At 49.3% G+C, this 22,777-nt stretch overlaps 2 protein-coding genes and 2 long non-coding RNA genes across 7 annotated transcripts; 1 reads left to right on the top strand and 3 right to left on the bottom strand.

Moving 5' to 3' along the window:
• Nucleotides 1–8: 8 nt before the first annotated feature.
• NELFB (negative elongation factor complex member B) lies at nucleotides 9–521 on the bottom strand (the record flags this gene model as incomplete). The annotated part of the gene is made up of 2 exons (XM_062616087.1): nucleotides 328–521; nucleotides 9–204 (listed from the first exon to the last, which is right to left on the bottom strand). Coding segments are annotated over exons 1-2 (298 nt in total), but the record flags the coding sequence as incomplete, so codon positions are not given.
• Nucleotides 522–2,940: 2,419 nt separating this feature from the next.
• On the top strand, nucleotides 2,941–15,774 carry LOC134162356 (ectonucleoside triphosphate diphosphohydrolase 2-like). Its single transcript, XM_062616070.1, has 9 exons — nucleotides 2,941–3,120; nucleotides 5,317–5,434; nucleotides 7,051–7,201; nucleotides 7,929–8,076; nucleotides 9,308–9,535; nucleotides 10,841–11,110; nucleotides 11,918–12,013; nucleotides 12,914–13,048; nucleotides 14,036–15,774. Exons 1-9 carry the CDS (start codon nucleotides 3,007–3,009, stop codon nucleotides 14,264–14,266), a joined length of 1,491 nt encoding a protein of 496 aa, XP_062472054.1. The 5' UTR covers nucleotides 2,941–3,006; the 3' UTR covers nucleotides 14,267–15,774.
• Nucleotides 9,036–13,874, bottom strand: LOC134162368 (uncharacterized). The gene is made up of 3 exons (XR_009964302.1): nucleotides 13,525–13,874; nucleotides 9,285–9,419; nucleotides 9,036–9,174 (listed from the first exon to the last, which is right to left on the bottom strand). It is a non-coding gene; the product is annotated as an uncharacterized LOC134162368 (long non-coding RNA).
• Nucleotides 15,712–22,756, bottom strand: LOC134162367 (uncharacterized). Of its 4 annotated transcripts, XR_009964299.1 has the most exons (5): nucleotides 21,926–22,756; nucleotides 21,241–21,387; nucleotides 20,977–21,057; nucleotides 20,225–20,355; nucleotides 15,712–16,073 (listed from the first exon to the last, which is right to left on the bottom strand). It is a non-coding gene; the product is annotated as an uncharacterized LOC134162367 (long non-coding RNA). The 4 variants fall into 4 exon arrangements; XR_009964301.1 differs by having other exon boundaries at nucleotides 20,977–21,443; XR_009964298.1 differs by having other exon boundaries at nucleotides 20,977–21,387.
• Between the last annotated feature and the right edge of the window lie 21 nt (nucleotides 22,757–22,777).

Genomic DNA, 22,777 nt, shown 5'->3' with positions numbered 1-22,777 from the left:
CTCCCAGCTCACTCCGAGCAACCAGCACGCCTTAACAAACCTCTCCTCGACCTTCCCTTCCAAGGCGATGGCAGAGACCCTCTCCAGCAGCTTCTCCCTCAGCTCATCGAAAACCGACTGGTGGAACTCCAGCCGGGGGGTGCCGTGCAGGTCCAGGAAGGGCAGCGCCGACTGCAGCGAGGGCAGCAGCACCCCATTCTCTGTCTGCCAACACAAACACCATGCGAAAGGACAAACCCCACAGAGCAGAGCCCTCCTCGGGCCCTCCCGCTCTCCCACCACCCCGCAGCGCCGGCCCCGCCGCTCGGGCACCTTGTCCCACCGCACCTGGAACTGCTCGATGGCCTTCAGCGGCTCCGTGCAGTTGGTGAGCGTCTCCTTCAGGTCCTCGCCGTTGGCCACCCCCAGCTCCTGCAGCCCCGCGTACATGGCGGCTGCCGGCCCCCCCCGGGCCCGCTCCCACAGCGCCGCGGTCCGACCCACCGCGGGTCCCCCAGCGGAGCGCGGTCCGGCGCTGCGCCCCGCCCCGCGGAACCCGCTCCCGCACACAAAGGTTCCGCCACACAAAGGCTCCGCCGCCGCTGCCGCGGGGTACCCGGGCTGCCCGCACCCCCGCCGGCACCGGGGAGCCCCAGGGCACGCTGCTGCGGCAGCAGCGTTAGGGCAGCGCGGTCGGGGTTCCAGCGGGGCGAGGGGAATCCCTCCCTGCGGGGCAGCCGCAGCTTCTGGCTGATCCCTGGCAGACAGCGATGGAAAGGGGAAATGGAACCAAAACCGGCCTCATAAAGGAGAAGTGGCCTTTTCCCGTTCATGGTTTGAGATCTGCAGGCTCGTACTTTCGGGATAGCTGGTACAGAGCGAGGAAACAAATCTTACCGTGTCTTTCACAAGGGCTGCGGCCAGGCGCCAGGGTTGTATTAAGCTGCATCAGTCTGATCCACTGCAGAAACACCCTTGGCATATTCCCACCACATCTAGTGGCAAACTAATAGTGGCAACTAATATCTAGTCAAATCTAATGGATTTAGAGCCTCCCCACACCCCCAAACCATTCTAAGGTTGGGCTGCTGTTGACAGACCCCTGTAAACCTGGATATCCAAGCAGAACAGATGCTCTCCACTATTCCCAGCCATGGGCTGCTGCAATGCCCTTCAGTCCCATGTTTCCCGTCTCTATGTCCCAGCTGTCAAAGCAGCCCCTGCATGGATTAAAGGGCATGGGGGTGGGTTCTATGGGAGCAAAGCAGGACTGGCCAGACCACAGCAGCATCTGGCAGCTCCTCAGTGGCTGCTGGATATTCTTTGGTTCTGATGATATATTATGATATTGTATAAACTATCATGAGCAGCCCATGGGCATGAGCAATTAGCCAACACCTCCACACAACCCATGTACAGCATTCCTTTGAGGCAGGAGGACACCTGGGGCACCATTTCATTTGCAAGACTGCAGCAAGATGAGCTGCTGTGCAAATCCTTCCCACTGCAGCACTTGAAAGCCTGCCTGTCTTCATGGGCAAATGGGAAAGCAGGGCCATGAGGATTGTCAGCACTCTGGAGATTTAATCCTGTTGCCCTTTGCAAAGCAGAGCATTGTCAGCCCAAGTGCAGGCAAAACAAAGAATCCAGCCTGGTTTGTGTTGGAAGGGACCTTAAAGCTCATCCAGCTCCAACCCCTGCCACGGGCAGGGACCGCTTCCACTAGAGCAGCTTGCTCCAAGCCCCTGTGTCCAACCTGGCCTTGAACACTGCCAGGGATGGGGCAGCCACAGCTTCTCTGGGCACCCTGTGCCCGCGTCTCAGCACCCTCATCATCAAAAAAGTCTTCCTTATGTGCAATCTAAACCTGTCTTCTTTTAGTTTAAGAGCATTCCCCCTTGTCCTGTCACATCTGTAGATGCATTCTAGTCACTGACCAGCAAAATCAGAACTGGAGTCTAAAGTCTGCACGAAGAGGAGGGAATTCTGGCACTTTGCTTAAAACAACACTAAGATGGAGAAGTGCATCTCCAAATACCCCTGCAAAGCCAGTAAGGTGTTCTGCAAACAGAGGCCTGGCTGGTGAACTCCTCTGGGGGGGACAAGATGGCCTTGCCAATAAATGGTCCAGCTCACACACACAAAAGCTTTTCTTTAAGGAGTAGCACTTTTATTCCTAGCCCCAGTCCCTGGAACCAGATGGGGACAGGCTGAAAGGAGCCCATCTCCTGGGAACAACACATTTTTCTCCAGGAATTCTGGTTTGGGGGACATGTCTTTGTGGCACCAGAAAGGAGAAAGCAGGCACATGGTTTGTAAAGTCTGGGGGTTGGTTATCCTTCACGGAAAGGCTGTGGAAAGGGTGTACAGACACTTATGCTGACACTGACCCTCTGGAGGCGAAGTTTCAAGCACCCCTGCTGTCTCCTACCCACAGCAAAGGCCAAACCAGCCAGAGTATCCTGTAGCTATAAACACAAATGTGCATGGGTTTTCGTGTCCCAAGTGCCACCTGATATGAGGCAGGAGCAGCCTGCAGGAACTGTGCTCTGCCCCAGCCCAGTGCACATATGCTTGTGGAGAAGCACCCCAGGTTCACCCTGGAGCCCTCAGACCTAAGTAAACCCAGCATAAGGAGTTTTCCCACTTCTAATTTTGACAGCTAGCACTGCCAGGAGCAGAATACCAAACACATGAGTTCTGCCTGCTGCCTGCTCATCACACAGCTGAGTTAACCCCACAGGCCTGTTTACCTCAACCCCATCGCCCGGGGCAGTTTCGAGGTTGCACTGATGCCTTTGCACTGGAACAGGCACGAAGCCATCATTGTATTTACTGTGTGGAGGGATGGAAGGAGAACTGCTTGAGTCATCGCTCCCTGTGGTCCCTGTGGCTTGGGGCTGGGCTGAACCCAGAGCGTGGCCCCAGCTCCGCCTTTCTTCTCTTTTAAAGGTTGTGGAAGTAGCCGCTGTCAGTTCACTGCTCCACTGCTTCCTCTCGTGTCTCTCTGTAGGGAGAAAGCACTTCATGTCTTGGCGTGAACTGCTTCCCCCCTGGCTGGTGATCGTGGCAGGACTGACGGGCATCGTGCTGCTCTGCGTCTCCACTAAAGATGTGCCCTACACCCCTCTCAGGACCAAGGTAAGAGCATCCACCTAAGGGGTGGCCAAACTGGGATCAAGTGGGACAATAAGCAGAAGACCTTCTCCTTGCCTATGGGGCCACTTCTTAAGGAGAACCTGCTGTTTCCTTGTGCAAGCTGGGCATTTGAACTGGTGTGTTTTGTTGCTTTTTACATTCATTGCACTACTGAGTTATTTACTAGCCTGAAACAAACTGAGGAAGGGACTACAATAAGACTGTGAGGACAGATTGGCATACTTTAACATGCTGTAGCTTTTCAAAGTGAAAAAACAAACCAACCCCTTTGGCTGGACTGGGAAATACAAGCTGGATGTGGGCCATGGATCAGCAGAGATGCTCACCACAGGCTGGGGAGCTCATGTCAGAAGCCACCCCAAGAGTCCAGAGGTGTTAGGGGTGGGAAAGAGCTAGATCCCTCTTCAAAGTTGGTAGGAATCTGGGCCTGAACTGCTGCTTCTCTATTAAATATATGTATTATATATATTTTATATGTCTATATCTATCTATCTATATATCTATGTATCTTCCATGCCTTCTCCTCTTCTGTTCTCTCTTGATTTTAACCAAAGAGCCAACCTGTTCTACATGGCAGGGTCAGATCTGCCTGGTGACCAGGGGGTTAATGCCCATCCGCTCTGCCTCTTGATGTACCCGCTGCTGAGGTGGGAGCAGTTGGCACGCTGTGGTTGAATCAAACAGAAGCAGGTTAACCTGTGTGGTTAGAGACACTGCCCCTCCTCCACACTCCTCTAAGGGACAAAACTGGATTTAAAACAAAAAAAAAAAAACCAAACCCTTACTGCTGCGTGCTCTGTCCTTCCCTGGGGCTGAGCTGGGGCAGAAGCGCCATGATCCTTCCTCCTCCCTTGCGCTCCCAGCAGCCTCTCCTTTTGTGAAGGAGGAAGAACCCCAGGTTCCTCTGCCAACACCACCCGTTCCTTCCTCTTCTGCAGCAGCCAACGTGTCCCTATGAGCAATAGGAGCTGTCACTCATGTGGGCAGATGCCAGCAGGCTCAGGCAGGGAGCTCCATCCTCCTTCCGCATTTCTGCTCCAGCTCCAGTCCCAGGCACTGTGTCTGGTGCAGCTTGGACTCCCAAGGGAAGAGGCAGCCAGCTTGGCTCTGAGGCTGCAGCCATGCTCTGTCTTGTGCTAAAACTCTGCTGATGGTGTCAACATCAAACCTCTCGGGAGGTTTCTCCTCCCACTCAGTCACAGCTACAACTATTTCTGTGCAAGATAACAGCTTAGACCATGTGTGTCGTCATGTGTGTCCCCCCACCCAGATCTCATGAGTTTCTTCTCCATCTGTGTAAATACCCATTTGTGGTCATGTAATAGTGGGAGGAGAGGAGGAGACCCTAGGATAGCACTAGGGCTATTTTGAGTGTGAGGACATCCAGAACAGCCACAGAGCTGCACTGCAGGGTACACCAGTGGCCTCTCACTACCCAATCCTCATGTATGAGCTGCAGCTCAGCAAAGCTTGGTCAGCAGCAAACAGCCCAGACACTGGGCTGCAAAGAGACTAAGCAAGCCCTTGGCCTCCCTGCTAGGTAACAGGATGACTGTCAGTGGACAAGGTGTTGAGAAATCCCATGCTCGCTGCTCCTCTTTCCACCAAGATGCTATCTTGGTCTCAGTGGGGCTGCTGCACTGGACAGTGTATGTGCTGGATGGTCCCAGTGTGCTGCAGCTCCTGCCCATGTCACACCATCTCCACAGTGGGGCATCAAGGGGATGTGGGATTCAGGTTCCTCAGAAGTAGGAACAAGCCACAGCCCTCAAATTCCTGCACAAAAGCTGTAGCAAACCAATCCAGCAGCAGCCTGAGTCCCAGAATCAGTCAAAAGCCTGGATACTGCCATCTCCCACTGGTTTAAGACCTGTTTTTCCTGAGCTCCAGGTGGCTAAGCTCAGCGGAAGCCCTCTGCCTGGTTTCAAGAACACAGCACACCACTGTAGTTCTGAAGGATTTCTGGGTGTCTCCACTCCTGCTGCTCCTCATGTATATTCAGAAATGCAGATGGTTCCCTGCAAATCCACATCATCTTCTGGCTTCACCCTTTCTTTGCATGTAAAAAGCTAACCCAGACACTGCAGTGCAGGCCCATGGGTTACCTACACAATGCTACAGTAACAAAGCAGCACACATTCAGTGGTGTTGATCTGGAATGTTTTTGGGGTTTTCCAGTATGGCATTGTTCTGGATGCTGGCCCATCCTGCACCAACCTGTTCATCTACCAGTGGACAACCACCAAGGCAAATAAGACCGGGGTGATCAGAGAATGTAGTTCCTGTCCTGTGCAAGGTAAGGTGTCCGATTCATGCTGGCTGGGCTGTGGGACTGGCTTGGGATGGATAGAAACAGAGATCTGTGCATGGACCATTACTGCAATGTCCTTGGCTCCTCTATCATCAAGCTGTATGCTGAAACAGTGGCGATAGTGAAGCAAAAGCTGCTTATTTCCAGCATGAGTCTTCTCAACATGGGCAGATTTAGCCATACACAGCTGGACATCAACAGCAGGTGACAGTTTCTTTTGCCTGCTGCAGGCACAGAAGCTCAGAGAGGGGACAGGGCTCATCCCCATGTCCATGTGGATCAGTGGCACAGCCAAGGTTGCTGAGCTTCTCACCTAGTGAACAGCAACAGAGACAAACCTGGCTGCAGGGTGATGTTTTGCTTCCTCCTGACTGTACTCTGGGCTCTAGTGTGTGTAGCTGGTGTAGCTCTGGAGAAACAGAAGTACAAAGACTCCAGCCCCCTATGTAGGGTTTGATAGCACAAGCATGAGTGCAGTGTGGGTTTAGGTGTCACATTTTGGAGAATATTGGGGTCTTCCTCACGAGTTTGAACCAGTTTAGCCCTGCCAATGCCAGCTGATAAGGTTTCATGCAGTAATGCTTGGGGTTTTCCTTCCCTATCTCTGAATCTTGCTCTGATGTTGAAGCCTGATTATAGCAGGATGCTGGGAAACCCTGAACTCCCAGTAGCAGTATGCTGTGGGAGGGCAGCTGCACAGCAAGCAGGGAAGAGGGTTTGTGCCCTTGCAGGCTGTAGGCAACACAAACCATGTAGAGAAGATGCAGTAAGGGCTCCCTGAAACCTTGTACATGTCCCTTGCCTGCTGCCACCTTCACCAGATGGCTTAAAACCAACAACTACAGCTCAGAGCAGCAGTTTGCAGCAGCAGCAATAAGAGGTGCAGGCAGCTCTCTCACCCACATGTGAGAATTCATCCTTTGCCTACACCCTCTACAGCCTTGGAGTAGCTGCAGACAAGCTGCAGCTCAGCCCTACACAGGGCCCAGGAAAGCAAAGCAGGGAGTCACACAGCCAGGAAGATGATGGGCAGAGGATGGGGAAGTGAAGCTCTTTCTGGGTAGTAGTTCAAAGCCAGCATGTAAGACTCCATTGAATCTTGCTGGAAAGACGAGGCAGGGCTTGCACACAGCTTCTGTTTGCGCAGCAACAGCTTCCTCTAGAGCAGAGGTGTCTTGTGGTGGCTCAGAAGCCACCTTTGTCGGCACAAGAGGAAGTGGCTGGAGGAGAGAGGTGACACATCAGCCTCAGCTCTGTCTGCATGGCAGCATGTCCTTTTCCTTATCTTTTACAGTGGCTAAAGCCACATTTTTTCCTCTTGTGGCCTCAGCTGCTGAACTGCCCTTTGATTGATAAATGGTCACTTGTAGGACATCTCAGCAGCAGAGCTAGGTTCCTCTCAGTGTGATTTGGGATTTACATGCACGTGTTTCCCTCCCAGTACCATATTTCAGCAGGATGGGTACATGGAGGAACTCCATTCCACCTGTGGCAGGTCCTGACCTTAGCCATGCCCTAGGATAGCAACCTCCTGGGTAACAGCTCTCACACTTCTTCCATGCCTTTCCTTAGAACATGCCAATTTTATCCCTGGTCCTCAGGTCTGGGAGTCTCCAATTACGCAGATTCTCCTCAGAAAGTCATGGAGAGCCTGCAGCCCTGTTTGACCTGGGCCCAGCAAGAGATCCCAGCAGAGCAGCACAGCCAAACCCCACTCTACCTGGGAGCAACCACCAGCACGAGGCCATTGAAGTGAGTGAACATTGCAAACCCATCCCCAGCCATCAGCACACGCCATGGGATCAGTCTGTGGCTGCATGCCAGCCTGCCTGCTCTGCAGTGCTCCATCCCTGGCCTGGTAGCCAGGTAAACCTTCCCCAGGTCCTGATGTACCCCAGGAGACTGCGGCTGTGTGTCCACAGTGTCCCCCCAAGCAGCCATGAGGATGACAGTCTTGCTATTGCTACCAGTCTGTGTTGTGTCCTTCACAGTTGTGCTTGGGAAAACACCCATCAGTGTGGAAGCTGAAGTTTATGTGACAGCCCACCTGGGCTTGCAGGGGTGCTTCTTGTCAGCAGGCTGGGAATGGTGGTGGGGAGATCCACCTCATCATACACACTTTTGTGGATCCTGTTCTCAGTTACCTCATTACTGGGACTTTTATCAGCTTTAGACACTGGGGAAAAGTAAAGCCTGGAGGGGACCTGGTCAGGGGAGCAAGGCCACAGGACTCTCTCAGTGGCACAGGGTACAAAGCTCTCGAATGGTGGCACAAGTGCTCAAACCACCCCTCTGCTGTTCTCACCCTTAGTGCCATGTGAAGAGAGAGGGAAGTAGCAGCAGGAGTGGGATTGTCATTTTGTCTCCATGCTGCTACCCAAAGCAGGAGCACAGCAAAAGCCCTGCAGCTATGCCTCCAATGCAGGTTGCTCCTGCAGGGTCCTGCAGCAACAAATGTGCCTTTTTCTTTTCTGTTTAGCCTCACCCATCCCATCCTCTCTGATGGTCTCCTTGCAGCCCTGAAGTCATCTCCTTTCAAGTTTCAGGGGGCACAAATCCTGTCCAGTCCAGAAAAGGAAGCATTCAATTGGGTTGCTGTTAACTATGTCCTGGAGAACTTCTTCAAGGTAAAGGACAATCCTACCTGGGGAGTAGAGAACTGAACAACTCCCATTAGCAAAGAGCCATACAGACATGTATGTACGTTGAAATCCTGTAGCTTAAACAATGCTTAAGCACAACTTGCACTGCCTTTCAGAGGAGGAAGGTTATATCCAGCACCAGCTGGTTGGGGGACAGAGTATGAGATGGTTATAACTAGGATGAAAGACTAAAGCTCTAATATAGCTTGTCATGGTCATACTCACACAGTTGCCCTAACAGACGTGAGACTTCCTGGACAACACATCCCATGCTTGCATAACCTGGCCCTGGGGTGTCAGTAACAACTCCACTGCTCCAAGTCCCTGCAGCTCTAGCTCAGCACCACTGTCAAACAGGCATTGCTGCTGTTTGTGGCATTGCCCCTGGAGACCAGCAGTCCCACAGGATATCCTGTGGATGGTGGACAGAGAAGCAGTCTTGCTGCCAAAGCAAAAGCCTCTTATGGAGATGCCAGTGAGAGTAAATCTGAGTGTCCCCAGCACAGGGGACTGGTCAGTATTCAGAAGGCACTTTGCTAAACAGAAAGAATACACAGGAGTTTCCTTGCTGTCCCCTCAAGCCAAAGCCTTTGAGTTCTTCTTATGAACTCAAAGGGCAGGAGAAAGGCAGGTTAGGCCAAGCGATTCCACATCAGCAAAGTGAAAGGCAGTTCTGATTACCAGCAGCAAGCATGCACTGGTTAGGGAATTGCTAGCAAATTCCAGCACAGCCTCCCCCAGCCAGGGCAGAGCATTTCCACCCATGTAAACCTGCCTGCCTGCACTGCTAACTTCAGCATCCCCAAAATCATTTCTGCAAGACTGCAGGAGATGAAACATCCGGGCTCATCTGACAGCAGGGTCACTTTAGTACCAAGGCAGCACTTGAAGCCCATACCTTCCCACCTAGAAACCTCCTTTCCACCACCCTCTCTTCTTTCCCCTGCTCCTACCTGCCAAGACCACTGCTTGCTGAGCCCCGTTTGCTCTCACTGGCTGTGGGGAGCTCTCAGTGCAGATGGCAGTGCTTGTTCAATGGCTCCTCTGTTCCCTGCCAAGCCACCACTTCAGCATCCTTATATCCTGTGGGCAAAACAAGAAGTTGGGCTGTACTGCACCAAAGAGCTTTCTCTCTCTGTGCACTAATGCTTGCACTGTGACTGTGACCAGATGCAGATGTTTTAAGAACTGACCTCTCTGGTTCCTTTTGGGTCAGTACGACTGGCGAGGACAGTTGGTCCCCTCCGGGAAGGGGATGGCAGGAGTCCTGTTGGTGGGAGGAACCTCAGCGCTGCTCACTGCCAAGGTGGAAGAGGAGAACCAGGCACCTACAGAGGAGGTGAAGCTGCAGCTGTATGGTCAGACACACAGAGTGTACACTCATCACTGCCCCTGCCACGGCACAGCCCAGCTCCGCAGCAGGCTACTCGCTCTGCTCATTCAAGTGAGTATCAACAGAGGGTGTTTGCAGGGTTCCTGACTACAACAGTACTATATAAAAGTTGCACAAGGTGTAGCTTCTAACAGGCAAAATGTCAATCACTGTCTTTAACACAGGGAATTTGCATATACTTTAAAAAAGCCAAATGCATGGGTAGAACATACTCCCTATGCCTGAATCAATGCCCTCCAAGCAGACACACAGGCACCCATTCAGGGGTTTCCTACTTGCAGGCTCTATTTGGCTTCTTTCTTAATACACATGAGCATAAAACTGCTCTCCAGAGGTGCTAAGATCACCTTCAGGGTGAAGAACAGCAGCACCCAGGAACCAACGGGGACCTTCCATTTGGGGTATTTCCTTTGCTGACTTAAACCCTGAAGCATCTTTAAAAGAGCACTATTTCATCTGGAAAACATACAGGTCCTTTGGTTCTTCCAAACTTTATTATACTTGGCAGGAGGCAGGATCTGATGCAAAGTCAGGAATCACTTTAGTCTCCACCAAACCTGTTTTTTTTTTTGTCAGAAATAAACTACTTGCTGCCCATCCACTTGCCCCCCTCTAAACCACACCTCTTATATGAGACCTGAATGTCCTACATAGAGACCCACTTCACCGCAGTTATATTGAGAATTCCTAGAGATCCCAGACCGGTTTGTGTTGGAAGGGACCTTAAAGCTCATCCAGCTCGAACCCCTGCCATAGGCAGGGACATCTTCCACTAGAGCAGCTTGCTCCAAGCCCCTGTGTCCAACCTGGCCTTGAACACTGCCAGGGATGGGGCAGCCACAGCTTCTCTGAGCACCCTGTGCCAGCGCCTCAGCACCCTCCCAGGGAAGAGCTTCTGCCTAAGAGCTCATCTCAGTCTCCCCTCTGGCAGGTTAAAGCCATTCCCCTTATCTCCTGATAAGAAACACTGGTTCTTGAGGTGTTGAGCCATCTGGATGGCGGACCTGAACAGCATCTTTCTTGCAACTAGAAAGAGTACAGGATCCATTGAAACTGTATTTCTGGTTTAAGGGAGAGCAGGTAGCACTGGGACTCCTCAGCCTCCCATAGCAGGCCCAGTCATTGCAGCTTGCCTGGACCCTGCGGGAGCTGGGAGGCTGCTGCATTGGTCTGGGACTTCCAGTTGAGTGCCTGAGACAAGGTTTGCAAACATTTGCAGCCTGTTTGCTCATTACAATACCCTGGTGGCAGAGGAAAACCATTCTTCACTCTGTCCCATTTTGTCTTCCTTCGTGAAGCCCTGGGATGCCAGCCCGTTCCCTTGCTGCCTCTGTCCTTGTTTTATTCTGCCTCTAGGATCAGAGAGGGGCTAAAACTGTGTCTAATCCTTGCTGGCCCATCTCCTACTCCCGGGAAGTGCAGTGGCAATCAGTGCATGCTGGGCCTTGTGCTGTCAGTGAGGACACATCAGACATCTCTGGCCCTGAGGTCTTCAATATCACCGGCTCCAGCAATCCCACCGCCTGCATGAGGCTCGTGCAGAGCCTGCTCAACTCTTCCTCTTCCTGCAACTTCTTCAAGCATTCCCTCAGCGGAGTCTTCAAGCCTCTCCGGACCAGGTTTCTGGTGAGTTCTCATCTACACTGGGGTAGGCAACTGGTGTGGAGAATCCATGCCATGGGACCAGTTTGATCATTAAGAAGTACAGTGGGACCTGCCACACTGTGCCCTCTGCTTTGGGTAATGCTCTACATGTGCTCTCCTGCCCTCTCCTCCTCATTGACACACAGCTGGTCAAATATGGACCACAGGCTTCCCACCAGTGACTGTGACAGGGCTTTGCTCATCCATGTCTCAGCAGTGCTTGCTGCAAGACAAATGCTGGGGCTCCACAGAGCCAGCAGCAACAGAAGAGCCAAGAGTCTCCTGCTGAGCAGGTCTGCTCACATGAAGTCTGTGGTGAAGCTGAAGATCTTCTGCCACTTCCTCAGCAAACATTTGGGCATGTTCCACCACAAGCATCCTTGTATCTGAGACCCTGGATCTAGCATCCAAAGTCATTGGGTTGTTAAGTCAGGACCAGCTCAAGATCCCAGGACAAACTGCGTGCATTTCAAGGGAGGAATTACAAACATTTCCTCAGCTTCCTGCTCCTGAGAGCCTCCCATGGACACAGTGCCAAGGAGCAGAAGGACTAGTCTACTTATCCAGGCAGGGCACAAAAGCTAGAAACAGTCCTGTGTCTATCTCCAGAGAGTAACAGGTCTGCTTGTCCTTGCACACATCAGAAACACCATAACCACCAATACAGGCACATGGAGAGGGCACCCTGGCCACACACCCCACAGCTACTGCCACTTTCTTTCCTACAGGCACTGTATGTGATGTGAGGATGCAAAATGCAGTGTGACCTGATGGTTATTTCTGTTGCAGGTGATTTCTGAGGCCATGGACTTCATGAGAGAAACTGTGCCCTCTCCTGACTTGGGTCAGGCAGTCAACAGGCTTTGTGGGATGTCCATCAATGAGGTAACTGGAATAACTCAGTGTGCAAGGAGAGTGCAAAGCAAGGAACAGGCTGTTGTAAAACCCCATAGGGCTCAGACTGACAGAGCTTAATTGACTGGCTCCCTCAAGGAAAAACCTGAATTTTCCTGTTTGCTGGTTTATATTCACTTTGAGGAAACAGGCTCCCCTTATTTTCTTTCAAATCCCAGCTGCTGGTAACACCTGGACTGAGTTAAATGAAAAGCCACAAGTAGCTTTTGCTGCATATTAAGGAGTAAACAGGAAGGCTGTCTACTCACTCCAGCACATCACCCTTCTCTCCTTAAGCACAAGGAACATTCACTCAAATGCCAGCAGCTTTCCTGTTTCACCTAGGTCCATGCAGGCCAAGCCAAGGAAAAGTTGCAAGTTCTCTCCCTCAGTTTATGGCTTAGAGGTCACACTCATTTGTGCCTACACTGACCAGCATCCACAGTAACATTCAAACTGGACAGTTTGCTAATGGGGTAGCAAAGCTGTTTCTTAAAACTTTCTCTTCTGGACAGAAGAAACAGATCTTGTTCATGTTCCTGTTGAGAGAAAGGCTGCAGCATTAGCTCAACCTAATTAGAGAGCAGATGATCATACCAAGCAGTGCACCTGCAAGGCAACTGCAGGAGACCTGCCTGCCAGCCCTGCTGCTCTTGAACTGCCTGGGCTTTAATAAGATGGGAACAAAGGCACACAGAGATGACACCAGTTCCCAGACCGCATTCCAGAAGGTGCAGGAAACATGGTTTCAGTCTGCACAGGACACAAAGCCTTCCTGCAGTCCCACAGGTCACCCCAGAGCAGGAAAGGAGAGGTTATAGCAGGGCTGAAATTCTGCTACTGAATATTTGCTTTATTTTTTTCCTCATCTTCTTTTGGAAATGACACCAGCTGCTGAAGGAGTCCCAGACAAGCCTGGATACACTTGCAGATTACTGCCTTGTGTCTGCCTTCATCTTTCACCTCAGTACAAAGGGATACACCTTTGACTTCAATGGGTCTGTCTGGACTTCATTCCAGAAGAAGGTCAGTTACCTACAGTGTGTACTTCCAATTACAAGGGAGGGGTGTTTTCAGCAAAGCCAACCTGTTCCCATTCCTGCAAGCCCAAACCAGCCAGGTTTCTCCAGCAAGATGCTTTTGCAAAATAAATTCATAACTGTGATAAGCAAGAAAGACAGTGACAGAAATCTAGAGATTGCACTGTCCTCTCTGAAAAATAGATGGGTCAAAACCCTACCTGAAGCAGTGTTATCCTTTAGAGCTTGTATCCAACAGGCAGACATTGCTTGACTGACACTTTATGCTAAGGACAAGCTGCTGATATTTTCTGAGCCAAAAGATGTTGCCCTACCTCTTTATACCAGTGAGGCTTTATAACTGGCTTACAAGGTATGAAATTGCTTCAGGATGTGGAGCCCCTAAGGAAAGGAGGATTGGATTCAGGTTCTCCCCTTCACAAATGAAAAGAAAGCCTATTCCCAGACCCTGTCACAACTCACCAGCAAAGCACAGTCCCAGTGAGCAGGGCTGCAGCAGTGACAGCAGTTCAGTCAGCCATCACGCTAAGGCAAGGTAAGGAGGTAGGACCAGGGCACATCCAGGGAGCCCAGTCTAGGAAGCCTGTAACATAGGTCTGAGGTGGCAACAGGGCCAGAGACAGAACTAAAGACTTAAGATCCACCTGGGAAAACCAGATAGCAAGAAGCAAAGGAACAGCACACACCTACAGCCTAGCTCAGGGAAGAAGGGGCTGCCCAGGCCAGAGCTTAAATGGAGCTCCCAGGCCCACGGGCAGAGGCAGGGGGGCGGAAGTGTCAGGTGAGGCTGGCTGGGGTAATGAAGGCCTGTTAGTTCACTCAGGGCACCGGGAGTGCGATTGCCTCTCATTTCAAACCTAATCCTTGGATCAATCTCAAATAAAGTATATGAGGCCTTAGGCCTGTGCACAGAAATACAGTTGAGGTCCAGAGTGTCTCCTCTTCTCACCTCTCCTCCTTTTTCTTTCAATAGATGGGTGATAGATCCTCTGGCTGGAGTCTGGGATACCTGCTGAGTCTGACCAACACTATCCCCCAGGACAGCCCGAGCTTTCTCAAGGGGATTGAGCCGGGGGTCTGGTCTTTGCTCCTCATCCTCTTTGTCGTGCTGCTCACTGGCTCTTTCATGCGCATCTCATACCGAGTGATGGTGAAGGAGAACAGCTTCAGTAACAGGAACAGCAGTGTCTTTGATGACATCTGACCGTTACTCTGGGACTCAATAATTCTGCCAGAGGGCAGTTCATAGGGCACATACAGAAACCACACCACTGTAAGTCACTGGAGGATACAAGTGATTTTCCGGCAGAACTCCCAGAGCCTCAGTGGCTTACTTCAACTTGCTAGCACTTGCACTGCCATACTTTGAGACAATGGATCCTGCTCTACAGGAAACTTGTGATTCCTGGTGGATGGCAAGCTGTTCGTTATCCAAATGAGGCAGCCTGCACTGATCTTGCTTGGGCTGCAACTGGGATTACTCATGTCAATGTAATGGAATGATGCCTCTGGGCAGTCAGGCCCTGAACTAATACAGACTTAATACTGAATAACACTGTCAAATCAGGAGAGGACGTGTCTGAAGAAAGTGCTGTGTCCTCTTCTGTGGCAAGAGAGACACCACCTGCAGTACTGCCACCAGCAAAGACTGGAACAGCATTAAATACAGTCAGAACGCAACAGGCAACTTGCTCCCACATTCTAGAGAAAAAGCAGGGGTTTTCTGCCTGCCTCTACTGATTGTCTTTGCTCTATCTCAGTGATGGTATCTATGTGCCCCTTCAAGAACTCTCCAAAAGCAAAGCTTTTTACACTTGGCCTCTACAAAATGCACAGAGCATCAAAGGAAAAACAAAGGGCAGCTGAGTTCCAGTCTCTTGGCTGAGTCATGGCAACTCAAGGTTAACACTGTCTATTTAAAATCTTTAACCAGGACTTGGAATTAGATGATCTTTAAAGTCCCTTCCAACCCAAACCATTCTATGACTTGAATTAACACATTTAATTTCACATCTGCTAAAAGAAGGTGCAGGGGAGGCTGAGGATCACCAGTCTGGTCATTTGCACTGAACTGCTTGACTCTGAAAGGGCAGTAGCTCATCTAACACTGTCCCTCAGACAGGAGCAGACCCAAGAAGACCTTTCCTAATTGACTTTCATATTAGTCTGTGACTAGATATACTTTATAATCCAACAGTCCAGTTTCCTCTGGGCATTGGCAGTCATTCCAAGATGCCCTGCTTGTCTAAGAGCTGAGGCACTGTATAAACTCTGTGTTATTGTGAAGAAAGGGATCAATTCAGACAAACACTGTCCTTTGACTAAAGCACTCAGAGTTCACCTCTGCTTGAAAGCAACAAACAGGCTGCTAAAAGCCCAAAGGACAAGTGTCTCCAGCTCATTTCAGAACACTTGAAAGAGAAATTTAAATGCTCACAGATATAATGATGTGCCTGGCAGGATTTTTAAAGCTACCATGGAACCCAAATCCTTTCAAATCTGATTATTAATTCCTTGTGCTCCCAACTCATATACATGGACACCCCCATAATATTGGGGCATTCATAAATTTTCAGGCCATTAATGAAGGTTTGGAACCTGTCAGTCAAGTTCAGAGGGGTGTGGAGATTTAAATGAACTTCATATTCATTTCTTGGAGTTGCACATTAGATCTTTTTAGTTACATCATGCTATTAAAGATGTTTTAATAGACTGTCTGTGTTATTCTTGGCAAGAGATCACAGGGGGGTGTTATTGTGCATACAGCACGTCCCAGTGAGGAGGATGGGGGGTGCTGGGTTTGCCTCTGTTTACTCCAGAGCTGTTTTACTGTGTACTTTCGGGGTACACAATGAGATACCCTGAAGGCACTTTCTCCCCAGTGGAAGGCAGACAGAAAATGACTTCAGATAACCTGGCTGCTGGTATTCAGTTGATGAAAGACATGTCTACATCTTTGATGTGTTCTTTGCTCCAACCATCTGAAGAAGGTAGGAGGGATTCAGGCAAGCCTGCATAGGAAAACAAAAGAGGTTATCAGGGAATCAGTGATACCAGGAAAATTCCTGAGACTTCATTTGTCCCGTATCTGGAAATGCAATTCTTAACAGAGCTCTGGCTCTGTGACCTGTCAGCACACAGGAGAACTGTGGGATTCCCTGTGGAGATGTGCAACCTGCCCAAAGGAATCCTACCACTGTCAGGAATGGAAATAAGCCAGTGAGATGCCAGGAACCCCAGGACTGGGTGTTCTGGCCTGCTCAGTCATTACAACTTCTTGACTTTGGATACTAGATCACAGGCTCCAAGAGAAAAGGGCACTGGCTGCCAACTTCCCCAAGCCCTTGTTTAGAAGCTTTGGGTCTTCCACGTAGATAATAAGTGAGCAATTAGACAAGAAGCTCAGCATGTCCTCCAACACTTTAGTTTTGCCTGTACTGAGCCCTGTCCTGAGCTCTACTGAGTGATGGCACATACAGATTCCTAACTGGACCCATTAAATCCATGATACTTGAGGCACCATTTGACACTGAGTGCACTGCAGTGCAAAGACAACCCACAACCACTTGATTTCAAGCAGATCTTAAAGTCTTGACCTAAAAGCTGCTGTTCTCACCAAAGGCACAGTGAGATGCTTCAATGGCTGAAGTTCTTTCCTCGGTTGTTCACACACTGCAGGTGGCAGCTCCGCTCTCTCCTTTCCCACCTCTCCTTCCAGATACCAACACTACTGCCTCCTCCAGCAGGCAGGTCGTGGGGACAGGCAGGGGCAGGAGTTCTCATGTAATGATTGTGCTGCCCACCTCGAGCTGCAGCCCCCAGCATAAGGGCTCCCAGTGCACTGGGCTTGGGCTGGGCAGTCTTGATGGTGCATATCATTCTCTTCCTATCTGGCAGAAGAAAACCCACTTACAGATGTATTTAGCAGACTATGAGCTAGATTGGTATTTTTAAATCCCTGAAGTGTGTTTTTAGTCATAAAAAGGCAAAATATAACCCAAAATTGGGAACCCTTGAGAAGAATGGAAACTAAGAAAAGATATTCCTTTCTCCCAGCTCTCTATGGAAGCAGATTCTTCATGTTAGCACTATGTAGCTTTGCAGAATTAACCCCCAGATTACCTGGACAGAGAAGACCTACTTAAAATGAGATTCTAGATTAACTCACTGACTTTGAAATGAAGATGCTTGAGCCCTTTGGTAACAATGCAATTGTGGAAATGCTTATTAATGAGGATTTTCTATCTGTCCATAAATTCTTTATGTTTATGCATAGCTGCCTCGCTACCCCCTCAGGCTGAACCATTGGAGAGCTCTTCTGGCAAATAATGTTTGCTCATGTGTAATTGCAGTTCTCCTGCTGTTGACAAGTACCAATAAGAAGGAATCAAAAGCATTAGATATAAAAAATGACACCAGAAAAGCCCTTTGACTATTTTAGCTCCAGAAACACACTAGTTTATGTGACATGCTGCTGGCTACAGCAGCCTAAATTTCATTTAGGCATGTTTGGAGTATATTAGGTCCTGTCTTTCTTCCAGCTTGTACCATTTCCAAAGCATCATGGATTCCCAAAAGTACATCCCCTGGGTTGTTTCAATGAATTCTCATGAAAGCTGAGAGAAATAATGGTTTATTGCCTGCAGTCCTGTTCTGCAGTACAGAATTCACCACTTTGCTTTTTGAGTATAGGTATTTCACAGGATGCTTACAGATGGATTAGTTCACCAGGATTTCACAGGGCTGGAATCCTTACCCAGTGCTGTCACAGACGTCCTGGCTTATCTTGGTGAGTGATGAGAAGGTCATTCACGCTTCAAGGACTCTTCCAAAACTTGCCACGTGGCTGAGCTCCAGCTTTCCATTAGTAACGCAGTGACTGTAACTCTTCCTCTCCCTGAGATGTGGAGATATCCAGTTCAGTAGTTAAGCGAAGGCCTCTGGAATAGCAAGGGTAGAAATGATGTATAGCACCAGGAACTGCACTCAGTTTAGTTAGAACAATAATGAAATAACTTAAAATCCACAACCACTGGTGGAGCAAATCCAGAATAGGAAAGGAATGGAATCATAGAATCACTTAGATTGGAAAAGACTTCAGAAAAGATCATCAGATCTAACCATAGAACACCTTTTGGAATGGCTGGATTAGAGACTGATCAGAACATTTCATTTTGTTACTATACCATAACTATGATCATGTATCTGGGTATCTTCCAGAGAAGTAGGAAGCCATATGATGTTTATATGCTACCTCATGGACTGTCACTCCTACTTCAAGAGCTAATTCAGAACACACCAAAGCAGATGGAAATGCTATCAGAACAAGCCCAGATGAATACTGGGGTCAGTAAAACCCCAATTTTGCCACATATCTCCTAATGTAAAAGTCCTTTCATAAGGGTGGTGAGGCGCTGACAAGGGCCTGTAGGGACAGGACAAGGGGGAATGGCTTTAAGCTGCCAGAGGGGAGACTGAGATGAGCTCTTAGGCAGAAGTTCTTCCCTGTGAGGGTGCTGAGGCGCTGGCACAGGGTGCCCAGAGAAGCTGTGGCTGCCCCATCCCCTGGCAGTGTTCGAGGTCAGATTGGACACAGGGGCTTGGAGCAAGCTGCTCTAGTGGAAGGTGTCCCTGCCTGTGGCAGGGGTTGATACTGGATGAGTTTTAAAGTCCCTTCCAACCCAAACCAGGCTGGGATTCTGTGATAATCCATCAAAGCCAGGCAAGTTGAAGTTTTGCACAGTGGAAACCCGGCATAAGAAGTGTCTTTGACCTGGTTTTCACCATGCTCTCGATACGAGAGAGTCAGAGCCTCGCTGCAGTAGATGCTTTTAGATCCCTGATCAAGTGAGATCAACACAGAACGTTGAGCTGTTGCTCCTCTGAGCGTGTAATGACAGGGACTAGTCACAAGAGGGAGAACGGCAGAATAGCGCCTTAAGCTTCAGGAAATCCCCAACGCAGCGAGTAGCTGGTCCCACCACAAATGAAAATGAGCAAGCAGGCGTGTCTGGAGACTTGTCAAGGAGACTTCTGATGCGGACACAGATGAAAGACACATTGTAGCATGGAAGCTGTCTACGTGTAGGATGTGAGAGCAGCACTGATCAGTGATTTAAGAAGCCACAGCATTAGTGGAAGGCAGCCTCTGTGCAGGGAGGTAGGCACTAGCATGGAGTGTGGATGAAAACATTTCTGGAAGCAAGAGGGAGAAAGAATAATCCCCAATAGAGAGAGGACTGCGTTGGGAATGAAGAAGAGGGGGGTTGAGATAGAAAGGAATGATAAAATCTTGTGTGAAGGAAAGCTTATTTTTGCTCACAGCAAGGGGGTGTCACCATATGTGCACCTCACGATGGAATTAGTCACCACTTCTTGGTGGAAATTCTCCAGAGGAATAGATCTCCTGAGTGAAAGAAGGTGCTGCCTCTAGGGCTCATCACCGGCCACAGCCACAGAGCTGTGGGACTGAGTGAAGGAAACTCTATGCGAACAGTGTTCAAAGTTCACTGGATTTAATCATAAAGGAGACGTAAACTGCTGATTAATGCTGACCCTTATGTCAAGTACAAGCTGGTTTAGTATTACCTCCTGTTCCATGGTAATCATTGACAGTGGTTACGACTCTCTTGAGTGCAAGCTTTGAAGTGACGGGCTCATAGCCACCTTCTGACCTGAGGAGTTCAGTAGAAACCATCAAACCAAATGGAATGAGTTCTTCTTCCACACAGGGTGTGGTTAAACCATGGGCCTCATCGTGACAGGAGGTTGTTTATGCCAACAGTTTACATGGCTGTAATAGGTGATTAGATAAATTCATAATAATCCTTTGGGGGTATTAAACAAAAGTTACTTGCTTGTGGCTAAAGAATTGCCTGAACAACCTGCCACATCCATACGTGTTTGCCCTGTTCTTTGGCAACTGCTGCTAATCACTGGAGACAAGACTGTCCCAGAGGGACTTGTGGCTCATTCCCCTTCAGCTGCTCCTACTTTTCTCAAGCAGGAATCCACCCACTGCACCTCTCACCCATCACTCTCTGGAAGCAGTCCCTCACCTTCAACAACCTCGCTCTTTTGAGAGCAATAGTTTCTAGAAATGAAGTATTGTTTATCCTTAGAAGTAACAATCAGAAAGACTGGAATGACAAAAGGTCTGCACTTACCCAGGTCATAAGTGTTGTCATAAACCTGGGACGACTCCAACACCATAAGCTCTTCCATTCTGGAGGCAGGCTTCTACTCACATACACTCTGCAGTGTCCCTCTCAAACTCAGAGCTTCAGATTTTACCTGTATAAACAGAATTAGTTCTGTGACTTCTGTTTGGGCTCCTGCCAGCCCCAGGTACTAGGCTGAGCTTAGACCAGGATACTTATTCAGAGGCACAGACTGCTATCATGCTGGGTAAGCATCAAGAGAAGGATCACAGCCATTGTCTGCTTGCCTGCTGAGAGGAGGGATCCTCTCTGTATGCTCCATGCAATGGTTCAGTAAAAGGAGAATGCAATACTCAAAAGTATCTCCCCACTATGCTCAAAACAACTGTATTTGCAGTAAAATCTGTTTCCATGCTGACAGCAGTAAAGAGTTTAAAAAATCAACAAAACAATAAGTTAAAAAAAAACCTAATATATAGTTCAACAAAACGGAAATGCAATTTCCATCTTAGTTTTACCTCCACTACCATGCCTTTTGCTGGATTATACCCAGGAACTTTGGCCATGTAATACTCATCCCTAGCATTTTCTAGTATCCCAGCCATTACCTGATACAGTGAACTTCCAGCTGGGAAATTCAGATGCACCTGAATGAGGTAAAACCTTCTTGCACTTGCAGCAGGGTTTGAGGAGAGCTCTCAAAGGATCAAATACCAGCTAAAAGCAATGAAAACACGATGTGGGAGCCACATACTTTCCCATATGGGTAGGATTCTTCTCTCCTCTGCTACCCCAACTGCTTTCCAACCATAGCTGGCAATGTGCAGCAGTGCCTCTAAAACCAAAGAGAACCAGGAATGCACTTCAGCATTGAGCTCAGGCAGGACCATGGAATGCTCTTTTTTGATCCCCAGATTTGCCCAGTCGTCAATGTTTCATACAGAGCTTTGCCTCTCAAGGAATGCTTCATGTGAGACAAGGTCCTGGCAGAAACCTGCCTTGTTATTCCCTAGCTCACCTACGGCTACACACTAATCCGGTTGCTGGGTTGCCACAGCATTAGAAGTCACAGGGTAAGACAGTCACAGCTCCAGCAGCTCTCCATGGAGATTCCTGGCAGCTTGGCTGTGCTCCTCCTCACAGACAGCTCAGAACTGGCATTTCACTTCCATTTTAAAAAACACAAAAGTATTTAAAATAGAATAGTCATTTCCTGTGGATCTGCGTGTAGCCAAGAACACAAGAATACAAGTACTCACTGACTGGTGTGGAATTAGCAAAAGGAAATGTTGCACAAATAATGTGAAATGCCTCCTAACCCATCGGTCTGCAGGTGCTGCATCTCCCAGGGAAACCTCTGGAGGCTGGACCACAGGAGCAAAGTTTGAGGGTACATCCCCTGCCCTGCTGGCTGTGATCCTGCCACCCTTTTGGAGATAGATACTGGAAGTCTTAACTGGGCAGAGTATTTCCACTCTTTTGCTGCCACTGGGAACGCTGGGGGTGGCAACCATTTCTCACTACACATTACAGAGCAGCTGCCCTAACATTAAAAGCAGAGCAGGCTGAAGCACAAGCAGTGAGAAGCATTGGCTATAAAGGTTCCCAATGTCTAATAAATTAAGGAAGCAGATCCTTGTCACTGCTGCACAGTCGTGTGCTTGCTGGCCCTGGCTGAAAAAAGCAACAAACCACAACTATACCTGCATTAACTGCAGCAGCGCTTGTACCAGCAAACCTCCAGCCAGCCCTGCAGTGGTTCTCCCTGCTCCATTCTGGGAATGGTTTTCCATGAGCACAGGAGCTGGCTAATGCTGTTCTGAGTATGTCTCAATGAGAATTTTTGCTGAGTGTGCTTTCCTAGACAGCAAAACACAAACAAGATGTTCCACAGTCTCTTTGTAATTAGGAATAAGCCAGAATTCCTTTTTAATGTTACTCTGAAGGGACGGCGTTGCATCCTGGAGGAAAAGCTGTCTTTACTGAATGATTACAGCCTTGTATGAAATCTTCAGCAAGTCTGATCCAGATTCATCCTGGCTGCCTTTGATACCTCAGAGATACTGAGAGTTTGGATTTGGTCATTTTAAGCACCTTTACAGAGAGCAGAAAGGTGGTGTTAAGAGTGCTATGCAGAGCTGGAATGGGCACAGCCATCCCTTTCCGCTGACTCTGGTATGAGCACAGCCCCGAGTTAGCTTTTGAAATCAATGTCTATAATTAGGTGGGATAAATCTGGACCCTAAAGCCTGTGCATTACTCAGCTATCTCAAACCAAACTGCATAAACCTCCTGCATTCTGGCTTCCAGTGTGGGGGATGAGCCATGTACGTGTCTGCCCAGGGTCCTCTCAGGTCACTCCTGATGCTCTGGGGCTCCTCCCAGGGTCTTGGGGGCTGCTCCAAGTGCTCCTGGGTTCCTTCCAGCATCTCTGCGGGGGAAGATGTTATTTACATGCCAAAAGTAGCAATCACCATAACCTTTGTACTAAACCAGCTATTTGATCTCCAGCAAGAGCCTTCACAGGGCTATTCTGCCCACCTCACAGAAGCAGT

The sequence above is a fragment of the Pezoporus occidentalis genome, unplaced genomic scaffold (genome assembly GCF_034315485.1).
Source record: "Pezoporus occidentalis ecotype Australia unplaced genomic scaffold, CSIRO_AGI_Poc_V1 ctg187, whole genome shotgun sequence".
In the NCBI taxonomy this organism is placed as follows: domain Eukaryota; kingdom Metazoa; phylum Chordata; class Aves; order Psittaciformes; family Psittacidae; genus Pezoporus; species Pezoporus occidentalis.
The sequence above is the reverse complement of the archived record's forward strand: the minus strand, read 5'-3'. Positions and strand labels throughout refer to the sequence as shown.

Bases quoted from the DNA above. Each gene is read 5' to 3' on its own strand.
- LOC134162356 (XM_062616070.1), top strand. From the start codon at position 3,007: ATGTCTTGGCGTGAACTGCTTCCCCCCTGGCTGGTGATCGTGGCAGGA. The intron at 5,435-7,050 runs GTAAGGTGTCCG...CCTGGTCCTCAG, and splicing joins TAGTTCCTGTCCTGTGCAAG to GTCTGGGAGTCTCCAATTAC. The intron at 9,536-10,840 runs GTGAGTATCAAC...TTCTGCCTCTAG, and splicing joins TACTCGCTCTGCTCATTCAA to GATCAGAGAGGGGCTAAAAC.